Source organism: Physeter macrocephalus, chromosome 14 (assembly GCF_002837175.3).
Source record: "Physeter macrocephalus isolate SW-GA chromosome 14, ASM283717v5, whole genome shotgun sequence".
Taxonomy (NCBI): domain Eukaryota; kingdom Metazoa; phylum Chordata; class Mammalia; order Artiodactyla; family Physeteridae; genus Physeter; species Physeter macrocephalus.
Genome location: NC_041227.1, coordinates 49,147,359 through 49,170,014, shown reverse-complemented (window position 1 = coordinate 49,170,014; position 22,656 = coordinate 49,147,359). Strand labels below are relative to the sequence as shown.

General features: G+C 43.4%; 2 protein-coding genes across 11 annotated transcripts; one reads left to right on the top strand and one right to left on the bottom strand.

Annotated features, from left to right (window-relative positions):
- Positions 1-1,612: 1,612 nt before the first annotated feature.
- LOC102996329 (zinc finger protein 75A) lies at positions 1,613-15,538 on the bottom strand. 7 transcript variants are annotated; one of them, XM_024123641.3, is made up of 9 exons: positions 15,178-15,538; positions 13,223-13,741; positions 11,350-11,545; positions 10,561-10,718; positions 10,157-10,283; positions 8,569-8,720; positions 8,149-8,275; positions 6,344-6,454; positions 1,613-6,165 (listed from the first exon to the last, which is right to left on the bottom strand). In XM_024123641.3, the coding sequence occupies exons 2-9, from the start codon at positions 13,631-13,633 to the stop codon at positions 5,483-5,485; spliced, it is 1,965 nt and encodes a 654-aa protein (XP_023979409.1). In that variant the 5' UTR covers positions 13,634-13,741; positions 15,178-15,538; the 3' UTR covers positions 1,613-5,482. The 7 variants fall into 7 exon arrangements, 6 of the variants coding, with proteins under 6 accessions (XP_023979409.1, XP_054946639.1, XP_023979408.1 ...); XM_055090664.1 differs by lacking the exon at positions 15,178-15,538 and adding an exon at positions 14,388-14,605; XM_028499433.2 differs by having other exon boundaries at positions 6,017-6,165; positions 6,344-6,407.
- A 296-nt stretch (positions 15,539-15,834) lies between these two features.
- Positions 15,835-22,371, top strand: TIGD7 (tigger transposable element derived 7). 4 transcript variants are annotated; one of them, XM_028499436.2, is made up of 3 exons: positions 15,835-16,104; positions 18,798-19,657; positions 20,221-22,371. In XM_028499436.2, exon 3 carries the CDS (start codon positions 20,222-20,224, stop codon positions 21,866-21,868), a length of 1,647 nt encoding a protein of 548 aa, XP_028355237.1. In that variant the 5' UTR covers positions 15,835-16,104; positions 18,798-19,657; position 20,221; the 3' UTR covers positions 21,869-22,371. The 4 variants fall into 4 exon arrangements, with proteins under 4 accessions (XP_028355237.1, XP_007121560.1, XP_028355238.1 ...); XM_007121498.2 differs by lacking the exon at positions 18,798-19,657; XM_028499437.2 differs by lacking the exon at positions 18,798-19,657 and having other exon boundaries at positions 20,172-22,371.
- The last annotated feature ends 285 nt before the right edge of the window (positions 22,372-22,656 follow it).

Below are 22,656 nucleotides of genomic sequence, written 5' to 3'. Positions count from 1 at the left end.
ACAACCAAGATTATTCTACCCAGCAAGGATCTCATTCGGTTTCGATGGAGAAATCACCATAAGGTTAACAGCTGATTTCTCAGCAGAAACTCTACAAACCAGAAGGGAGTGGCATGATATATTTAAAGTGATGAAAGGGAAGAACCTACAACCAAGAGAACTCTAACCAGCAAGGATCTCATTCAGATTCGATGGAGAAATTAAAAGCTTTACAGACAAGCAAAAGCTAAGAGAGATCAGCACCACCAAACCAGCTCTACAACAAATGCTAACGGAACTTCTCTAAGAGGGAGACACAAGAGAAGAAAAGGATCTACAAAAACAAACCCATAACAATTAAGAAAATAGTAATAGGAGCATACATATCAATATTTACCTTAAATGTGAATGGATTAAAGGCTCCAACCAAAAGACACAGGCTTGCTGAATGGATACAAAAACAAGATCCATATATATGCTGTCTATAAGAGACCCATTTCAGACCTAGGGACACATACAGACTGAAAGTGAGGGGATGGAAAAGGATATTCCATGCAAATGAAAATAAAAAGAAAGCTGGAGTAGCAATACTCATATCAGATAAAATAGACTTTAAAATAAAGAATGTTACAAGAGACAAGGAAGGACATTACATAATGATCAAGGGATCAATCCAAGAAGAAGATATAACAATCATAAATATATATGTACCCAACATAGGAGCACCTCAATACATAAGGCAACTGCTAACAGCTATAAAAGAGGAAATTGACAGTAACACAATAATAGCAGGGGACTTTAACAATTTACTTACACCAATGGAGATCATCCAGACAGAAAATTAATAAGGAAACACAAGCTTTAAATGACACAGTAGACCAAATAGATTTTATTGATATTTATAGGACATTCCATCCCAAGACAGCAGATTACACGTTCTTCTCAACTGCACACAGCACATTCTCCAGGATAGATCACATCTTGGATCACAAATAAAGCCTCAGTAAATATAAGACAAATGAAATCATATCAAGCATCTGTTCCAACCACAAGGTTATAAGATTAGAAATTAATTACAGGGAAAAAACGTAAAAAACACAACCACATGGAGGCTAAACAATACGTTACTATATAACCAAGATATCACTGAAGAAATACAAGAGGAAATCAAAAACTAACTAGAGACAAATGACAACAAAAACATGATGATCCAAAACCTATGGGAAGCAGCAAAAGGAGTTCTAAGAGGGAAGATTATAGCAATACAAGCCTACCTCAAGAAACAAGAAAAATCTCAAATAAACAATCTAACCTTACACCTAAAGGAACTAGAGAAAGAAGACAAAACCCAAAGTTAGTAGAAGGAAAGAAATCATAAAGATCAGAGCAGAGATAAATGAAATAGAAACAAAGAAAACAACAGCAAAGATCAATAAAACTAAAAGCTGGTTCTTTGAGAAGATAAAAAAAATGATAAACCTTTAGCCAGAATCAAGAAAAAGAGGGAGAGGACTCAAATCAATAAAATTAGAAATGAGAAAGGAGAAGTTGCAACAGACACCACAGAAATACAAAGCATCCTAAGAGACTACTACAAGCAACTCTGCCAATAAAATGGACAACCTGGAAGAAATGGACAAATTCTTAGAAAGGTATAACCTTCCAAGACTGAACCAGGAAGAAATAGAAAATATGAACAGACCAATCACAAGTAATGAAATTGAAACTGCGATTAAAAATCTTCCAACAAACAAACGTCCAGGACCAGATGGCGTCACAGGTGAATTCTATCAAACATTTAAAGAAGAGCTAACACCCATCCTTCTCAAACTCTTCCAAAACACTGCAGAGGAACACTCCCAAACTCATTCTATGAGGCCACCATCACCCTGATACCAAAACCAGACAAAAATACTACAAAAAAAGAAAATTACAGACCAATATCACTGATGAATATAGATGCAAAAATCCCCAACAAAATACTAGCAAAAAGAATCCAACAACACACTGAAAGGATCATACACCATGATCAAGTGAGATTTATCCCAGGGATGCAAGAATTGTTCAATATATGCAAATCAATCAATATGACACACCAAATTATCAAATGGATGAATAAAAACCATATGATCATCTCAATAGATGCAGAAAAAAAAAACTGGAGGGGATAAACGACAAAAGTTGGCAAAATTGTTAAAGCCTATATAGGGACTTGTCACACTACTTTCTCCATTTTAAATATGTTGATAATTTCTGTAATGAGTTTTTAAAAAATTAATTAATTCATTAATATTTGGCTGCACTGCTGCTCGCAGGCTTTCTCTAGTTGCAGGGAGCGGGGGCTACTCTTTGTTGTGATGCGCAAGCTTGTCATTGCAGTAGCTTCTCTTGTTGCGGAGCATGGGCTCTAGGCACGCTGGCTTCAGTAGTTGTGGCGCTCAGGCTTAGCTGCTCCGCGGCATGTGGGATCTTCCCCAACCAGGGCTTGAACGCGTGTCCCCTGCGTTGGCAGGTGGATTCTTTACCACTGTGCAACCAGGGAAGCCCCATAATGAAAGCTTTTAAATAGGTATATATAAGAACATTGTTCCTCTCCTACATATATTATCTTAAATCAGGTATTGTTCTATGTATTAGAATGATTTCTGTTACAATGAACAGAAAACCCAATCACTCTGGTTTAAACAATAAGAGGACACGTATAGATTTATGTCACTAAAAAGTCCTGGGCAATTCTAGGTGTCAGGTGATTATTGATCCTACCACTCAGTGGTGTCTCTAAAACCTGAGTATTTATCACTCTGCTCTGCCTTCTATGGTGTTAGTTTCATCCTAAGGTTCACATCTCTCCTATTTCAAGAAGACTGTCAACATCTACTGGGTTACATATGTCATCCAGCAAGTGCTGGATCTGTTCTAGCATTTCCAACAAGACAGGCCAGGTTATGCTGCAGAACACACAGCACCAACATCCCAGTGATTTAACGCAACAAAAGTTTATTTCTTATTCCTACAAAGTCCATTATAGGTCTGGAAGACTCTCTGGAACAGATACCCCTACCCAATGTTGGGGGCTCGGCATTCCAGACTGTTCTGACTTGTGACCCCTCTCTATGTGCTTATATGACTGAGGCAGGAAAAGACAGCACTAGAGAGTCCTGCACCAAAAAATAAATGCTTAAGCTGAGAAGTGAGAGTTCTGCACACAACCCACTGCTCAAAACTATCTCAGGATGCTGTCTAACTGCAAGGAGAAAAAAGTCTAACCACTCCCTTCTTACTGTTCACTAAGATACAAGCTCCATGAGGATATGCATTTTGTCTCCTTGTCCACTACTATATCCTTAGTTTAAAAGACTACCTGGGCACATAATAGGCCTTCATTAAATTGAATGAATGAATGTAGTGTCAGCAAGAAATCCACATGTATATCTTGGGAGAAGAAACAGAGTCCCAGGGGTGTAAGGCTGAGACTGTTGGGTAAGATCTATGCAGACCAGAGCTTCAGAGCTGGCCGAGCTTAAGAAATAAGCACACTGGTATACTGGTACAGTTCATCTTAGAGAAGAAAACGAAATCCTGCTGACAGCGGCAGACCAAAACCTCAGGTGACTTACACCATAAAGCACTGAAGCCAAGGACCAAATCAACAGAGCAAACCACCACCACGAGTGCTCAGCTCCTGGAAGGAGCTGCAACAGCCACAAATGCATCTGCTCCTTTAATGTAGTCAGTCCACCCAACATACCACTGGGGACCAGGGGAAAGGGAAGGACATGCACGCTGACTGAGACCCTGCTATTTCCCAGGCCGTTAGGTGATTTTCCTTCATCAACCCCTCTAATCCCCAAAAGAACCCTGAGTTGACTGTTATCTCTATTTCATATGGAAACTGGAGATTTAAGAGTGTTTCAGTAACCAATCAAGAAACAGGAATGTTTTACAAGCTAGAAATAGAAATAGATACAATACAATGTCATCCAGGCTGGCTGGGCAGGGACAACATACAGATCAGTCCTGCTAATCCTGCCCTCAGGCCTGACTGATGCAGCTAAGTGACAGCCAACAGACCCACTAGCTATGGGGTCTTAACAAGCCTCTGGATCTCTTATTTCCTTGTTTAACTCCTTTCCTGATTACACCTAGATGCTCTATCAGGAACACACCTGCATCACTGTTGTAGATAAAAGGTGGAGCTACAAGAAAATCCACAGCCCACAGAGATTTTCAGCAATCTATCAAATGTGTACACTAAGGCTGTTACATGATATGATGGAGAAAACAGAAGGATGACCCTTTCTGTTTAACAGTTACAGTGTAAGTCAACCAACATAGATGTGTATTTGTCTGTCCTTGCCTACCACTCAGCATCCTCTCCCAAATCTTTGCTTTTGGGAACTGGTCTCCTGCTCACTGGATTCCCAGAGTTAACATGCCCTGTGACCCATAGGATCCTGGTGCAGTAAACACTCCAGTTCCCATACAAATATAACCCTCTCCTTGTTCTTAATGACATACAAAAGCCAAGTTAAAATGCAAACAGATAAAAACCTGAGGTGATCCTGAATTGCCATTAATTTCCATTTAGACCTTGGAAAAGTGCTCATTTTCATGGCTGTTCTATCCTATTGATATTGTGATGTAAGTAAACAGTCTAGTTTCCTTTACTCGAGAAAATTATTCTTTACATGGCTAAAGATTCCAACCCGTTTCCATATTATCTCCTTAGAGGTGTTCTCCCTTTTCCATCCAACACCAGACAGGCATACAATAGTGATTAGTTCACCTGGGCAGATTCCCTATTGGTGAAGTAAATATAATTTCATCACAGTAAAAACTGTACTAATAGTATTCAAGAGCTGAACTTGCTAAAAAGTTAAAAAAGGAACTCAAACAATGTCCAAATTTGTGAACAGTACCCGATGATGGGACAGTTAAGAAAATCCAATTTGGTTCTTCAAAAATTTTACATTAGAATTCATTTCTGCCCATGAGACTACTGAAATTGGTAAACCTGGAAGACAATGGTATGCAGTTAAACATCATATTATTGCTTGTTTTGGAAGACCATGCTACAAATGTTTCTAACATGTATGTTGAAGAGTGGCTGGGGAAATCAATGCAAACCAACAATATTCACCTCTGTGACCACAGAAGAATTCATGGCTGCATCCACTATTTGAAGCTGAATTTGCTATTTTGCCAAATACAATCCGAAAACAGCTTTTCTCTTTACTCTGAATGTTCTTAGAACACCTCTCCTGCTAAGGAATTCCCTGAAAGTTTTTAGTCAAAACAGCAAGTAGTACAACTACTAACACATTCCCTGCAGACTCAACCTTGATTCCTTCTGTGAAACATGTTTATTTCCCAAAGTTTCCTGATGAAAAATTCCACTGATGAAAAATTCTTCATGCTTCATAATTTTGTACTTTTCATAACTTTAAGGTCAAGCTCCACTTGGTGAATTTCTTCAGACTGAGGACACTGAACGAGCTTCCCTTTACTGGTGGAGTTTCTGGTGCCTAAGAAGGCTTGAGCGTCTGCTGAAGTTTCTCCTGCATGTGCTACAGGTATAAGGCTGCTCACCTGTGTGAGTTCTCCGGTGTTTAATAAGGTGAGAATTTTGACTGAATTTTTTTCCACATTCATGACATGTAAAGGGCTTCTCTCCAGTGTGAGTTCTTTGGTGTGTGTGGAGATTTGTATTTTGACTGAAGCTTTTCCCACACCATGAGCATTTATATGGTTTTATTCCTTGGTGTGTTGTTAAGTGCTTATTAAGATCTGAACTCCACCTAAACCTCTTATCACACTGCTGACATTTATACGGTTTCTCTTCAGTGTGAATTCTTTGGTGCTTAATAAGGTCAGAGCTAACTCTGAAGCTTTTCCCACATTCCTGGCATTTAAAAGGCTTCTCTCCTGCACGTTCTTTTTTGTGAAGGTCCATAAGTTTCAGCAGCTCTTGTTTCCACGTTGAAAGTTTCTTTTTTTTCTTCACTGGAAAATCTCGGTGCCATTTCCCCACCCTATGCATATCACCATGATTTTCTTTGCCCATTGTTTTCTGGGGGACTTTCAATCTGGCCTTTTTTGATGCTATATCTACTGGTGCTTGTATTTCTAAGTCAGAAAGACATAGAGGCTGAAGATTTTCAGTGTCATTTTTGAGCTTTAGCCCTGCTGGAATAAACATAAGAAACAGCTAACTATATGACAGAGCAAGAAAGCCACAGTAATGAAGAGAAAAACTGGATGAACACTAATTTTTTAAAAAACCAGATAGCAGAAGTGTAAAATGTTAAGCCCTTGTAAAAGTTCCTATTAAGGCACATTTCCTTTCTTCCCATGGTGTACTTACCTGTAGGCAGCTCTCCAGAATTGTCCTTGAACTCCAGGGATCTTTGAACCCACGGCTCTTCCCCCTGCTCTAGACAGGAGATCACTTTAGGTTTGGGGAGCACAAATAATGCTGTGAAATGGAAAAACTGAGGTCAAGGATTGGTAACAACAATAGTCCACTAATTCCAGACTATTTCAGGAAGAGCAAAGGATACTTTAACAGTTTGCAACACCAAATGGTTAAATGGATAGACTCATATCTGGTATCAGGTTCATAACATACTTCATTTGTGGGTGGATATGCAAAGTAGAGACTGAGAAATAAACCTAAGCCGGACCAATGAAAAGGATATAGGGCATGGGAATCCAGTGCATGATCCCCATCTTCTGCTACCAAGAATACCCCATATTCTACTAAGGTAGGACCAAACTGCAAAGGCTGTAGGAAATATACCTGGTCCTATTACGTCTTTAGGAAGACTCATACTGGATAAGGCCAGGTCTAGGGGAGTCAATGTGAAGGTCAGTGGGCTGGGTATCATAAACACAAGTGATTCCTGTTATACTATAGCAACTTTCAATTTAGCTCTCAGGTACCAAACACTGGACCCAGGAAAGATTTCTACCATTCCCATAGCTCACTGGTTCACATCCAGGTGGAGGAAACAGACCAGAATTACTTAGTGGACTTTCTCTAAATCATATTGCCAAGTATGGAAAGTATTCATCAATCAGTCATTCAATACATATGTACTGAGTGGCTATGGTGCACCAGACACCCTCTATGTGCTAAGGATACAGTGGTGAATAAGCCAAGCCCCCTGATCTCACAGAGCTTATCTTTTAGTGCAGAGTGAGACAATCTAACATTAATAAACAAGCAAATAAAATGTCAAGAAGTGATAAATGTTTTGAAGAAAACTAAAGCAGGGTAAGAGAACATTTAGGATTCTGCTTCTGTGAAGATATTTTAGATAAGACTGTAAGAAAAGCCTCTTTTAGAAAGTGATATCTGAGCAGAACCCTAAAATGAGAATTTTACCATGTGGCAGAAACGTGGGCCAGGCAGAGGGAATGGGAAAGAAATGAGCACATCAAGTCCATGAAACAGCAAGACGAGCAGTGTGAACAAAGAGGCCAGAGCAAGGGCACGAGTGGCAGGAGATGACAGCAGGCTGGTGAGGAGGGGCCAGATTTTGGAGGGTCTCGAGAGCCTTGGTAAGGAATTTGGATTTATTCTGAACCTTATGAGAAGTTACTGCAAGGTTTTGAAGCAGAAAATGTCATGATCTGATCAGGTTTTTAAAAGACTCTGGCTGCCATGCAGAAAACAGACTGAGAGGGCAGGAGTGGTGGCAGTGGGTGCCACTTAGAAAGTACTGAGGTGGACCTTGATAGAGATGTTGCTGGCTGAGACCAGGATGCTAACAGAAGAAGCTGAGACATGATCAGACTCAGGCTACACTGTGAAGGTGGAGCCAAGAGTGATGTGTCAGACTTAGTGGGGTATTATGGCAAGATTAAGGTACAGGATGACTGGATGTTTCTTGCTCTAAGTGGATGAATGGGTATTCCTTTTACCGAGATGATAAGGGCAAGGTGTAGGGGCAAGTTTGGAGGGAGGAAGAGATCAAGAATTCCAAATAGTGTAAGGAATGTGTACTTGGAAAAAGCTCCCTGGTGATCTTTTCCCTGCCTACACCATCTAGTTAAGAACCAGTCAGCTACTAGAACAGAGACTCCCTCACAGGAGTGCATTCTCAGTACGCCAACAACAGGATAGATTAGTCCACTCCTGTGCAAATGGAAGGGGAGAATCTTTACCTAGAGAGATGACAGTCTCATAGTTTTCTTGCATTACATCACTGTAGAGGGCCTTCTGAGTGGGATCCAGTAACTCCCATTCTTCCTTGGAAAAATACATGGCCACTTCTTCAAATGTCAACAAGCTCTAAAGAAGAGAATGGGCTTTAGCTCAGTACTTGTCACTACAGAAGTAGCCCAACCTTCTGAGCCATCAACTGCATGGTAAGCCAGTCACTAAAGGAACTAACAGCACATGAATTTTTTTTAAGTGGGAAGGCAGAAAGGAAGTAGTAGGCAAGGGATCAGCAAATAGCCTGGGAGGTGCCCAGTTCCTGAGGGGGATCATCTGGGTTAACACACCTCTGTGCACCGGCTGGGCAGTGTGGGTCAAGGGCAGCAGGGAGAGGTAGCCCTAAGAAGCTGGAAAGCACAGCTCACCTGGGACTCAGGCAAGATGAGCTCAGGTGCCACTGTCCAGTCTTTGGCATTTGTCTGCTCAGGAAAGGCTAGGATCTGGTGAGCAGGCACCGCTGTGGAAGAGTGAGAGGAAATTTCTCTCCCTTCTGTCTTTGAACATCCTAGGCTCAGTTCTGAAATATAAAAGATCCTGATCTTTCAGTAGAAATGGAACACTTTACAAGCGTTATGTGGTACCTAGAAGTGGCTATCTCATTTTAAACAAGAATCAAGCATCTACTAGCCCCTAAGATGGGTTTCCCAGTTGACTCTCTTCAGTTTTCATGAGTGAAGTCAATAAAAGGAAGTCTTGTTTTTTTCCTTACATGACATGAATTCTCCCGAGTTGGACAAAAATTAGAGGTGTTGGAAAATGTAGTACTGAGTCCAGTGTGCCAAGTAAAGGAAATGCAAAGGTAGAAATGAGCTTGGTGAGTTCAAGAAACAGCAATAAGTGTTTCCCTGGTAGCGCAGTGGTTAGGAATACGCCTGTCAATGTAGGGGACACGGGTTTGAGCCCTGGTACAGGAAGATCTGACATGCCATGGAGCAACTAAGACCACGCGCCACAACTACAGAGCCTGTGCTCTAGAGCCTGCGAGCCACAACTACTGAGCCCATGTGCCACAACTACTGAAGCCCGCGGGCCTAGAGCCTGTGCTCCGCAACGAGAAGCCACTGCAATCAGAAGCCCGCGCACTGCAGCGAAGAGTAGCCCCCGCTCACAGCAACTAGAGAAAGCCCGCATGCAGCAATGAAGACCCAACGCAGCCAAAATACAAACAAACAAATAAATAAATAAATAAATTTATATATTAAAAAAAAGAAACAGCAGGAAGACCAGTGTGGCTAAAGAGGACTGAGCAGGGCAGGAGTGACAGGAGATGAGGGCAGGAAGGTGAGGAGGGGCCAGAACTTGGGGGGTCCTGGGTGCCTCTACAAGGAGTTTGGATTCATTCTGAATGTGTGAAAAGTCACAGTAAGGTTTTGATGCAGAGAAATGTCCTGATATGATCCAGTTTTTAAAAGATTCTGGCTGTGCTGTGTGGAAAACAGCCTGCGGGAGGGGAGGAATGGTGGCAGGGGGTGCCAGATAGAAAGTACTGAGGTGGACCTTGTTAGAGATGCCACTGGCTTACACCACGATGCTAAAGCACAGCAGGCTGAGACTTGGTTGGACCCAGGCTACACGGTGAAGATGGAGCCAAGAGGACTAGTGATGCAGTAGTACTACTGGGGTATGATAAGATCGGTGTAAAGGATGACTAAGTTTTCTGGGCGAAAATATTGGGTGAATGGTGGTGTCCTTTGTGGAGATGGGAAAGTTAAGAGAAGAGCAATTTGGAGGGACAGAAGGCAGGAAGGATCAAGATTTACGATAAGGAATGATTATGTGCACTAGGAAAAAGCTCCCTGGTGATCTGGATATACCTTTTCCCTGCCCACACCATCTAGTTGAGAACCAGTAGGCTAGTAGAACAGACACTCTCTCACAGGGGTACATTCTCAGTATGCCAACAACAGGACAGATTACTCCATTCCTATGCAAAGGGAAGGGGAGAATCTTTACCTAGAGAGATGACAGTCTCATAGTTTTCTTGCATTACATCATTGTAGAGGGCCTTCTGAGTGGGATCCAGTAACTCCCATTCTTCTTGGGAAAAATACATGGCCACTTCTTCAAATGTCAATAAGCTCTAGAGAAGAAAATGGGCTTTAGCTCACTACTTGCCCCTTCAAAAGCAGCCCAACCTTCTGAGCTATCAACTGCATGGTAAGCCAGTCACAAAAGGAACTAACAGCATTTGATTTTTAAAAAGTGAGACGGCAGAAAGGAAGGAGGCAAGGGATCAACAAACAAGTGCCCAAAATCGTGGGTAACATCTGGACTAACAGCTCTGAACACCTGCTGGGGAGCACGGGTCAAGGGCAGCAGGGAAAGGCAGCCCTAAGAAGCTGGAAAACACAGCTCACCTGGGACTCAGTCAAGATGAGCTCAGGTGCCACTGTCCAGTCTTTGGTGTTTGTCTGCTCAGGAAAGGCTAGGATCCGGTGAGCAGACACCGCTGTGGGTGAAGGAGAGCCACAGGAAATCTCTCTCGCTTCTGTTTCTGAATATCCTAGGCTCATTTCTAAAATACAGAAGACCTTGAGTTTTTCAGTATTGATGAGACACCTTTACAAGTGTATGGTGCCCAGAAATGGCCTTCTCCTGTTAATGAGAACCAAGTGTCTACCAGCCTCTAAACAGATTCCCCAGTTTTCATGAGCAAAATTAACAAAAGGAAAAACACTTTTTATTTTCCTCTCATGACACAAATTGTTCAGAGTTAGACAAAGCTTAAACATATTTGAAAATGACATACTCAGGGACTCCAGTATACAGTAGGAGATTTTAATCATTTATTACTTCTTTCCTGGTACACAATTTTCTACACATCCCACCACTGACAACCCATTTCTGATCCCAATTCCTTCTGTATTATGAGGACAAGGTGGGCCCGACCCTCTCCACTGTTCTAAAAAACTGAGTTCCCAGTGTTACTAACAGGGTTCTGTGGTTTGGAGATTTCTGTATCTTAGGCCAACCCCCACCTTCACCCACACCTGGTCTGCTCTACTATAACCTGAGGGGCATCCTAATTGCTAACGTGGCTGCATTAGTAGATCCACAGGGCAGGGCAACCAGAAAGTGCTCACAAGTTCTGGCTTAAATTACTATCACAGCTCCCAAGAGAAGGAAAGTAACATGAGGCTCCTTACCCCTCTCATGTACGGGCTCAGTTTCTTTGTGGGTATTCCTGATCAGCAACTCTTGTAGATTCTGGTGCATACTCCAAAATTCTTCATCCTGGGACATGCCCACTTGCTGGGCCTCTGCTGGCTTCAGCTTGAAGCCTAGGGCCTCTGCTGTTTCTCCCAAGAGCACTGCCTCCTTTCCCAGCTCATGGTCTGCAACCTAGAAATAATGCCCATCCTTGTTACCATGGAACTTACTTTTGGTTTGGGAGTTGGTGGGAGAGGGAGGAAAAAGCAGAGTGCAAACTGTGGGAAGAAGGAGACACTAAAGGAAATGTCACAAAGACTTAAAAGAGATACGGGACCACCAATTTTCCACAAGAACCATACACGAAATATAGGAAAATTGGCAGAAGAGGAAAAAAGGTGTGGTTACTGCCAGCCCTCCAAGACAGCAGCCCCCACCCTCTGCATCTAGCCCAGCTCAGACCACTAACAGGGTTGCACAGGCCACCTGTTCCCATGCTGCCTTGATAGACTTTCTCTCCCAATTTAGATTCTTGCCTTAGTGGTTTCCTGTCCTCTCTCTCAAAAGATTAAGGAATTGAATTTAAAAGTTGTCCTGTCAACCAGATTTTCCACATGGCCAGGGAAGAGTCTCACAGAGGATTGGGATGAAATGGAGAAAAAAGTGGAAGGAAAGAGCCAGGGCTCTGGGCTTCCCTGATGGCGCAGTGGTTAAGAATCCACCTGCCAATGCAGGGGACACGGATTTGAGCCCTGGTCCAGTACGATCCCACATGCCAGAGAGCAACGAAGCCTGTGCGACACAACTACTGAGGCTGGGCTCTAGAGCCCATTCCCTGATGGCGCAGTGGTTAAGAATCCACCTGCCAATGCAGGGGACACGGATTTGAGCCCTGGTCCAGTACGATCCCACATGCCAGAGAGCAACGAAGCCTGTGCGACACAACTACTGAGGCTGGGCTCTAGAGCCCAAGAGCCACAACTACTGAAGCCCGCGCGCCTAAAGCCCGTGCTCCGCAACAAAAGAAGTCATCGCAATGAGAAGCCCGCGTACAGCAACAAAGAGTAGCTCCCGCTCACCGCAACTAGAGAAAGCCCACACACAGCAACGAAGACCCGATGCTGCCAAAAGTAAATTAAAAAAAAAAAAAAAAAAGAGGGTCAGGGCTCCAACCTATCCGCAAATTATTTCGACACAAAACGTGTGCCCTCTCGGTATTCTCAGTAGGCCTGTGAAGCCAGCTGGTATGCCGCCACCTGCCCAAGGGCATGCCCTGGATCCCTGCTCACAGCAGAGCCAAGGAACAACCACTGACGTAGGGCAGTGGAGGCCCTTGTCTACGGTACAGAGGACACTATCCCTCACGCTCTTTCTTTTCTCAGCTACTCTGTTGGGATTTCCAAATCTTTCTTTCCCTGTTTTCTTTCTACTTTTTCTCTTCCTGGACAGTCTTCCTCTAGTTGTTTGGTTTCTCCTTCTCTTTCGCATCTTCACTCTTCTTTGATCTCTAGGAATTCCTCCTTTTCTGGATCTGTCCCTTCCTCTCCAACTCCTTATTGCCTTTTGTTTGTTTCTAAGAACTTGAGGCCCATCTCCTTCGCCAAGCCAGACTAGGCTCATTACCCTCAACACACCTTGGCTCCAAAGAGGGCCAAAAGCAACTCTGTCCCTAAGGCCAGGGGAGCCTCTCTCAGGATCTCTGAATTGTATGCACTGACTATGGCTGTGGATCTGTGCTTTCGCATCCTGTTTTACATGTCCTAAAGGGACAACAGAAGTTACCTATTTCACTTTATTTCTCAATTAATTGCCCCAATACATCCACCATCACCTTATTTCACTGTACACAACAGGAATCTTTCTTCTCACCCCATTCCTCATTTGACCAGATTCCCTCTGCAAGTGTTCTACCAGGACCACAGCCTCCTCAATGCTCCGTAGATGGTGCTTCTTTATGCAGGTTTGGGTGTCCCTGGGCAGAATGGACAGGAACTGCTCTAGCACCACAAGTTCCAAGATCTGCTCTTTTGAATGAATCTCTGGCCTCAGCCACCGACGGCATAATTCCAGAAGCTGGTCAACAGCCTCCCGGGGTCCAGCTGCTTCATGATAGAGGAAGCTCCGGAAGTGCTGGTGAGACCTCTCAGGACTGAGACTGTCCGTTTGGGGGGCATATTTCTTAATGTGACTGGAGCTCCCTGTCACAGGTCCCTTGGTCTCCCACAGAGTCCTGATCTGAGGGTTCAAGTACTCAGCCACCTTCAGATCTATGGTCATCATTCTTCTCGAGGAACAATTCTGCTCCTGTATTGGACACACCTCCAGCACTACCTCTGACAACTGAGGCCCAGTCTGGTCTGGAACAAAATCAATAAAAGGATCTTCTTCCTAAGGCATTGAGGGCAGAAAAAAGTGCATGTCAGTAAGAAAGTCACATGAATTTTACTACTTGTTACTTATTATGAGAGAAACATGAACTTTAAAAATCAACTGCCAGGCCCTTGTTTCTCTCCTTTTCTTTCTATTATTCAGCTGAATACAGCACAGCTTATTAAAGACAAATGCCAATAAATCACTTTGCCTTAAAAAAATAATAATCAGGAAAGGTTGGTGGGTGAAAAAACTAGTACCCACTGGCTCCAAGGAGTTTGGGGATTATCCAAAGATTTAATTGATGCACTTCCTATGCCATCCTCTCCGTGTAAAGGAAAGATCAGGAGAATATTCTGAGTTTCTCTTAAATTTCAACATATCGTCCTAGTCTGTCTTCAGTAAGAGGGCACAACTTCTATGACCTTTATCCTTTTGGGAAGATGGAAGCCTTCACTTCCTGGACCATTTGAGGTGCTCCTTTCCATTGTATGAAAACTGGCAGGAGAGGTGAAACAATGAGACCAGAGTAGAAGAAAAGTAATTCAGAAAAATGGAGCCTTATTCTTCTCAAAAGCATCCCCCAATTAAGTAACTAGTTGCTCTACATTTGTCTTGGCATCTTTGCAAGACGTATAAAGAGCACCATGCAAAAGATGTATACCTGTACATTTTTCCTTTCCTTTCCAAGTTCACTTATGTATGTATGTATGTATGTATGGCTGTGTTGGGTCTTCGCTGCTGCGCATGGGCTTTCTCTAGTTGCAACGACTGGGGCCACGCCCCATTGCGGAGCATAGACTCTAGGCGCTCCGGCTTCAGTAGTTGTGGCTCGCGGGTTCAGTAGTTGTGGCTCACGGGCCCCAGAGCACAGGCTCAGCAGTTGTGGCCCATGGGCTTAGCTGCTCCGCCGCACATGGGATCCTCCTGGACGAGGGCTAGAACTGTGTCCCCTGCATTGGCAGGCTGATTCCCAACCACTGTGCCACGAGGTAAGTCCTATACCTTTATTTTTAATTTCTCGTTACTTGACCTAGGAAAAATTACAGCTGATCCTTGTTCACAAAATGTTTATCCAAATGTCAATTGGAAAATAAAAAAAAGGAGACAGCATGTTAGTTGGTGATGATTACATTCCGCTGCTACATTTCTCCAGGGCTCATTTAGACCTCTAAGCGAGGCTGAGGAGAGCCTCGTGAGCCTCACTTTCCCTGAGGTGATCCAGCGGAAAAGGCACCGAAATTCTGCCCAGGAAACCACGGTGTTCACAAACGGCCGGCTCCCGACGGCTCTGAGGTGCTGGGGACACTTCCCAGGCTTTTGCATCAGAGGAAGCTGCTCTGACTGAGGCTGGACGGCCCGTTTCTCCCGCAGTAACATCAGCCAGTAAAGGAAACGCCGGCGGAGGCGGGAAACTGAACACGACCGCCCGGGCGCGCCCGCGAGCACTGTACCTGCGGGCAGTGTCCGAGCGGGCTCCCGCCGGGCGGCCCTGGGCGCCACCCGCACAAACGTTGGAGAGAGCGGCCTCACGAGCCTGACGGCGGGCCTCGCCCCAGACAGTCCTGTCGCCCGGCTCGGAAACACCACCGGCCGGCGTCTCTCGGGGGCTCCGGAGCCGGCGCCGAAGCGGAAGCCACTTCTAGGTTACCTCGGACGGCTTGGCTTCGTGGAGGCCGCTCCGTCTTCCCGGGGCTCTAACCACAAGTCGCCGCCGGCCCGGCCACCGCTCTAAGGAGGACAGCTCCCCGCCACGCGCCACTCAGGGGCGGGCCCCCGAGGCCCCGGGGTTTGGGATTGCAGGCCAGGCACTATTTAGACCCACCTGGCCCCCTACGCCACCTAAAATCCTCCTTGCGCAGCGAGCGGCCCGCGCTCCAGCCGGAGGCAGAAGTGACGCACTTCCGGGGAGGACCCGTTCAGCCCCGGCTGGGTCCGTGAGCGCCGCCGCTCCCGGCCGCGCTGGGCGACCGGCCTTCTGCCCGGGTTCAGCCCTGGCGGCAAGAAAGAGTTAAGGCCACCGAGTCTCCAGGCCCGCCCAGCCTAGAGGGCCCTGCGCGCGGCTTGGCGCCCTTGTGTCGCCGTCTCGCGTCTCAGCTCTGTGGGGCGCGTGCGTCCAGGTCGTTCCTGTGTCGTGTTCGGCCTGCCGGCGGAGCCTGGTAACCCGGGCCCCGCCCTGAGAGTCACCGTTCCCTTCCGTGCGCTGGGCCCCCCGGCCTTACCGCGGCTCAGCCGGCTGTGCCGTAGCTGCCGTCCAGGGCCTTGTCGCAGCCTCCTACAGTACGAGGCCGTTTTGTCCCGGTCAGGATCGACGGCCCCTGAGGGATGTGTTCTCATTTCTGGGCCGTGCGTGCACACACGATTCTGTTTTTTCTTGTGAGGTAGGTTTTTACTTGTGAAATAGGTTCTTTTTATAGATCTCCTTGACAGAGAATTGAGAGCTAAGGAGTGACTTGATCGAGGTCACATAATTCACCAGTGGCAGGTCCTCCAGTGGAATTTAGGGCCCCTTTGTCCTGTCTTCTGCTTTTTCCACCACAGCGTGCTCCCTGGAGCATGGGAACCTTCTTTCATCTTGTCCTATAGTGTCTGGTAGAGTTGCCTGGGTAAGGTAGGCATTCCATAAATATTTACTGAATCATATTTATAAGAATCTGAGTATTTCAGTTGTTGGCTTCCAGTATTTCCAGTTGTCAGTGTTTTCATAGTGTCAGCCTATACTAGTCAAGGGATTATTTATTAAGTCTACTATGTGTAGCCAGTGTTATCGAGTCGATAGGACAGAGCCTTTGAGTCAAGGGATCTGGCAAAAGGACTCAGGCAATTTCACAAATATCAGCAACACAAGGTAGGAAAGGGTAAGACATAAGCTGAATGCCGTGGGAATTACAAGGAAATGAAAGTCGATTTGGGGGTTGGGGAAAATTATAAAAATCCTTGAGGGATTTGCCCGCAGCAGGGAGTGGGGCCACATTCCAGGCAGAGGGTAAGGTAAGAGCAAAGCCTTGAAAGCTTCAGAGATGAGCATGTGAGAAAATCTGTAGTACTTTTTTTTACTAAATGTAATTCGAGTACATTTAGAGAAAGAGTTAGTTAGAAAATAAGTTCTTGTGGATCTACTATGGAGCGCTTGGAATAGAAGTGAAGAGATTGCATTTAATAAAGTAAATAAAGAGCACCATCTGAGGGTTTTTGAGGGAGCTTCTTTCCAGGGCAGTTCATCTGGAGCTGAGTTTAAGGTGGGAACAAAAATGGAAGACCATTACCAGGTCATTATGCTATTTTTGCTTTTAGGTAGACTGGTGTTACACTTCTCTGAGGCATAGATCTTGATCCTTTTTGAGGGCGAGAAAAGGATTAAGCTGAGGTGATAATAATAAGCATCTGACGGGAATTCCCTGGCGGTCCAGTGATTAGGTCTCTGTGCTTCCACTTCAGGGGGCACCGGTTCTGTCCCTGGCTGGGGAACTAAGATCCCACAAGCTGTGCAGCGCAGCCAAAAAAAAAAAGCGTCTGCCTAAGTCGCTTGAATATATTTCAAAGCAGATTCATTTTCTCTTAGAATCTCAGGTTGGGACTTAGTTTCTTCAAAAGTAACTACTGCTTCCACAACCTAAGTGTCCATCGACAGATGAATGGATAAAGAAGATGTGGCACATATATACAATGGAATATTACTCAGCCATAAAAAGAAACAAAATTGATTTATTTGTAGTGAGGTGGATGGACCTAGAGACTGTCATACAGAGTGAAGTAAGTCAGAAAGAGAAATACCATATGCTAACACATATATATGGAATCTTAAAAAAAAAGCAATGGTTCTGAAGAACCTACTGGCAGGACAGGAATAAAGACATAGAGAATGGACTTGACATGGGGAGGGCGAAGGGTAAGCTAGGATGAAGTGAGAGAGTGGCATGGACTTATATAAACTACAAAATGTAAAATAGCTAGCTAGTGGGAAGCAGCGCATAGCTCAGGGAGAAGGGAGATCAACTTGGCGCTTTGTGATCACCTAGAGGGGTGGGATAGGGAGGGTGGGAGGGAGACACAAGAGGGAGGAGATATGGGGATATATGTATATGTATAGCTGATTCACTTTGTTATAAAGCGGAAACTAACACACCATTGTAAAGCAATTACACTCCAATAAAGATGTTAAAAATAAATAAATAAAAATTAAATTAGACTATGCAGGAATAAAGAATTATATGTGATAAAAAAAGTAACTACTGCTTTCAGTCAGAACTAGTGGGCAGTAAAGCTCTTAGCATTGAGATCCTCATCATCTGGACCAAGGCTGAGCATGTAATTGGAACTTGAACTGAATAAATGGAGTTCTGCCAGCGGTGCCCCTGAATTGGCAGGCCTGATTCGTAACATAGGTAGGGAGCTGGTTAGTGAACAAGGGGAGAAGAAAGTGGGAAAAGAGACCCAATGAAAGGAAGAAGAGGAAGCAAGGTGAATTGTGAATGAGGGTCACTGATGATTGTCATCATTTAAAGTTTGGTGCCATAGTTCCTTACCCTTGCTGTGGAGCCCACAAAAGTCCCCTGAGTCTTTCCTTTTGATTTCACCTTTCCCTGCCTGGGCACAGTTTGAGAAATAATGTCCAGCTGGAAAGCAATGAAAACAAACACATGCAGTTTATTTTGAGATACCACACAACTGCCATAGTGGGCTGAATGGTTTTGCTGGGTGACTGGCTGCTTTAATGGTGCTGCTACTGGCTAACAAACACTTTCTTTTTCCATTTATGATAGTAATTGCCTTAGTTAGAGCTGCCTCTTTTAGAAGGTTGCTTGATCCTAGCCTGTTATTGGCTCCATACCTATTAACTATCGTACTTTCATGAACCTCTTAGTACTCTGTAAAGCAGTTGACATTTCTTGCAGCAAATGTTAGAGGAAAACTAATGGTCTGGACCCTTCTGGGTTTCTAGGTGAGAGGCTTTTGAGAATTCTGTGTAGTTGAGAAATGAATGAAAGTCAGTGGGGCTCGGCCCTAAAGGAGAGGAAAAATAACTGAAATACCACTTTTCTCATTTCTCTGACATACTTTTCTTTCTTCATAGCACCTGGAATGGATAAAAGTGGCAGCTTTTGTTACTTCCCATGAGGTTGTGTATCTGGAATGAGAACCATGAAATTAATCTAGAGTAGGACCTTTCTACAGACATGGAATGGCACTGGGTGGCACCAGGAGGACTTGAAAGGAATATTTGAGGGTGCAGAGCTATAGAAGAGTTTGCCAACAGAAGTACTTATGGGAAACAAGTGATCAGAATCACCAATAGAGAAACCTTTAAAATTTCTTCAAGCAATGGAAAACTTGAGTCTTAGGTCAAATTAAGTAAAATCTATAATGAAGAGAAATCAGATAAAGTCTCAAATATAAAAAGTATGTTACTTAACACTAAGTGTAAATTTAGGAAAACAATCACAAGGACAGATCTTTTTAATACTTTTTTAACTACTGTAAAATTTTTATAGAACTTTTGGACTCATCTCTAAGAATTGCCATGATTCTGAAACTTGATAATATCCCAAATATGGAACAGTTCAGTGGAAAATAACACTTGAGAATACACCAGATGTACACAAGGAAGAAGATCTGAGAGTGGAAAAGTGCCAGTAACAAATACATTATTTATATACTTACAGATTACCTTGGTAAACATACGAAACACTCAAGTTAAAGCTTAGTCTTTGAGAATGTTGTATTGAATGCAGTAAAAGTTGGATTTCATTCATATGGACAACAGAACCTACTAACTTTCTTCTTCACTGAAAGATACAACTGTTCCCAAATTCCAACTCTCGAGACATCCCACTGTCAGGGTAGCTTGGAGTATTTATCCAGGTGGATGGACTGCTGCCCAGTGAACACCACATGCAGAGCAATATGAGCATCATTTTCCTTTCTGGCAGTGAGGTAAAATCAGCTTGTTTTGGCAGAGGAGAAGCCACACTGCATCTCTGTTACACAATATTATTCTGTCCTTGCCTTTAAGGCTTGCACACTCCCTTGTGAAGCCCCATTTTTATTGAGATTGATCTTACCTGAGTTTGTCCCTCTTGTGAGCACATCTCACCTCCTCTCTTCCTTTTGTGTCTTTTCCTGTATTCAGTTAGGGAGAGTATGCAGGTATTCCTGTTATTCCTGACTGGTGCTGCTGCATCTGTCAAGGGAGAGAAGAAAAAGCATTCAGAAGGGGGGTTCTGAAGACTGACCATCCATGTCTTGCAGGAGCAACAACTAGACCGGACCTTGCAGTGGCAACTTCCTGAGTTCAGACCTTTACCTCTAGACTAGCACTTCAATCATGAGCCCTTATCCTTTTTAGCCCATTACCCTTCAGTATAAATTCCTATGCCTTCTGGGGGGCGTTGTGCTAGTTGGGGGGATGGGGAGTTGTTTCGTTTTTAATTTTTTTTTTCCAATTCAGTAATGCTTTTTCCTTTTTACCCCTGTTGATTGCCTGAAACCAAATTCAGTATGAATAAGAGAGGGAAATATACGACACTGAATTTGGAGGAGAAAATGAAGGTTCTAAGTAGGATTGAAGCGGGACGATCTCTTAAAAGTGTAATGGATGAATTTGGAATCAGTAAATCAACATTTTATGACATTAAAAAGAACAAGAAATTGATTTTGGACTTTGTACTGAAGCAGGACATGCCATTAGTAGGGGCCGAGAAGAGAAAGAGAACAACAGGGGCCAAATATGGTGATGTGGATGATGCAGTCTACATGTGGTATCAACAGAAACGCTCAGCTGGTGTCCCTGTGAGAGGCGTGGAGCTTCAGGCTGCTGCCGAGAGATTTGCACAGTGTTTTGGGCGAACAGACTTCAAAGCTAGCACTGGTTGGCTTTTTAGATTTCGAAATAGGCATGCAATTGGGAACCGAAAAGTATGTGGGGAACAAGTCCTACGTTCAGCTTCAGAAAATGTTGAGCCGTTTCGACAAAAACTGTCCATGCTTATCAAAGAGGAGAAACTGTGTCTTGCTCAGCTGTACAGTGGGGATGAGACTGACCTCTTTTGGAAGTCAATGCCAGAAAATACTCAGGCAAGCAGAAAAGATATCTGCCTGCCAGGGAGGAAAATAAACAAAGAACAATTGTCTGCTCTTTTATGTGCAAATGCAGATGGTACTCATAAGTTAAAGTCAATCATTATTGGAAAATCAAAGCTGCCCAGAAGTGTAAAAGAGGACACATGTACATTACCTGTGATATACAAACCTAGTAAAGATGTTTGGTTCACCAGAGAATCGTTTTCAGAATGGTTTTTTCAAAACTTTGTTCCTGAGGTCAAGCACTTTCAAGTTAATGTTCTAAGATTCCATGAGGAGGATGTCAGGGCCTTGTTACTTCTGGACAATTCTCCAGTTCACCCTTCCACTGAATCACTAACCAGTGAGGATGGTCGAATAAAATGCATGTTCTTTCCCCATGACACTTCAACCTTGATTCAACCAATGAATCAGGGTGTGATCTTGAGCTGCAAACGACTTTATAGGTGGAAGCAGCTTGAGGAGAGTCTTGTAATTTTTGAAGAAAGTGATGATGAGCAAGATAAAGGAGAAAAAGGAGTTTCCAAGATTAAAATCTACAACATAAAAAGTGCAATTTTTAACTGGGCAAAGAGTTGGGATGAAGTAAAACAAATAACCATAGCAAATGCGTGGGAAAATCTTCTTTACAAAAAGGAACCTGAATATGATCTTCAAGGCTTAGAAGATGGGGATTATAGAGAAATTCTTGAGAAATGTGGGGAGTTGGAAACCAAGCTGGATGACGGTAGGGTGTGGTTAAATGGGGATGAAGAAAAGGGCAGCCCCCCGAAAATAAAAGGTGGAATTACAAAGGAAGTTGTTCAAAAAGCGGGAGCTGAGGAGCAGACTGCTGAATTTAAGTTATCTGCTGTAAGAAAGAGTTTGGACTACCTTCTTGACTTTGTTGATGCAACACCTGAGTTTCAAAGGTTCCATGTTACACTGAAAGAGATGCAACAAGAAATAATCAAGAAGCAGTTCCAGAGTAGAATCCATTCTAGAATTGGTAGCTTTTTGAAACGTAGGCCTCATAATATTAAGGATTCCTTCAATATGCCTTCAACTTCTGGTTGTAGTAATTAGATATTGTGTTTAAAGATTTCTGCAGTTATGTAATGATACATGAATTAGACTTGTTGTGAACTGTCATTGTTTTTATCAACTGACCTCACTTTGCACAGCAATGCCCATTTATATTGTTTATACACGATTTGAAAGTAATAAATTTGGGGCTTTTTGATGTATAAATATGTTCATTAATCTATATTTTTTTCTATTTTAGACAAGGACTTGAATAATGAGGAACTATTGTTCCAGATTAAGGTGGAATGGATGTGGGGAAAGCATTAAAGTCTAAATGTATTCACAGCATATAACAAAGAAGCTGTATATATGCTGACTAGTTATTTAAGAAGATAAGGGCAGACTTGGTTTTCAATTTAATGGTATGACATACTCTGCTCTTGTAAATGAGTTACCACCTGTTTAGTGTTTGTTTTCTTCTTATTGTGGAAGTGACATATGCTGATTATAAAAAAGATATTTAAGACAGATAAAAAGCACCCAAATTCTGTCAACTGATGATAGGCTCCCTTAACACTTTGGTATATTTCATGTATTTTAAAAAATAGGTAAGTTACATTGTAAATACAATTTTATATCTTATTGTCTTAACATTTTTGTTACTTATAAAATTAGCATTTGTGAACTACAATGAGGTATCACCTCACACTGGTCAGAATGGCCATCATCAAAAAATCTACAAACAATAAATGCTGGAGAGGGTGTGGAGAAAAGGGAACCATCTTGCACTGTTGGTGGGAATATAAATTGATATAGCCACTATGGAGAACAGTATGGAGGTTCCTTAA

Coding starts and splice junctions, on each gene's coding strand:
- LOC102996329 (XM_024123641.3), bottom strand. CDS start 13,633: ATGATGACCATAGATCTGAAGGTGGCTGAGTACTTGAACCCTCAGATC. Junction 8,276..8,568: donor TCATCTTGCCTGAGTCCCAG/GTGAGCTGTGCT, acceptor TCTCTTCTTTAG/AGCTTGTTGACATTTGAAGA. Junction 6,455..8,148: donor TGAGACTGTCATCTCTCTAG/GTAAAGATTCTC, acceptor TCCATTTCACAG/CATTATTTGTGCTCCCCAAA.
- TIGD7 (XM_007121498.2), top strand. CDS start 16,049: ATGTGTTCTCATTTCTGGGCCGTGCGTGCACACACGATTCTGTTTTTT. Junction 16,105..20,220: donor ATTCTGTTTTTTCTTGTGAG/GTAGGTTTTTAC, acceptor AACCAAATTCAG/TATGAATAAGAGAGGGAAAT.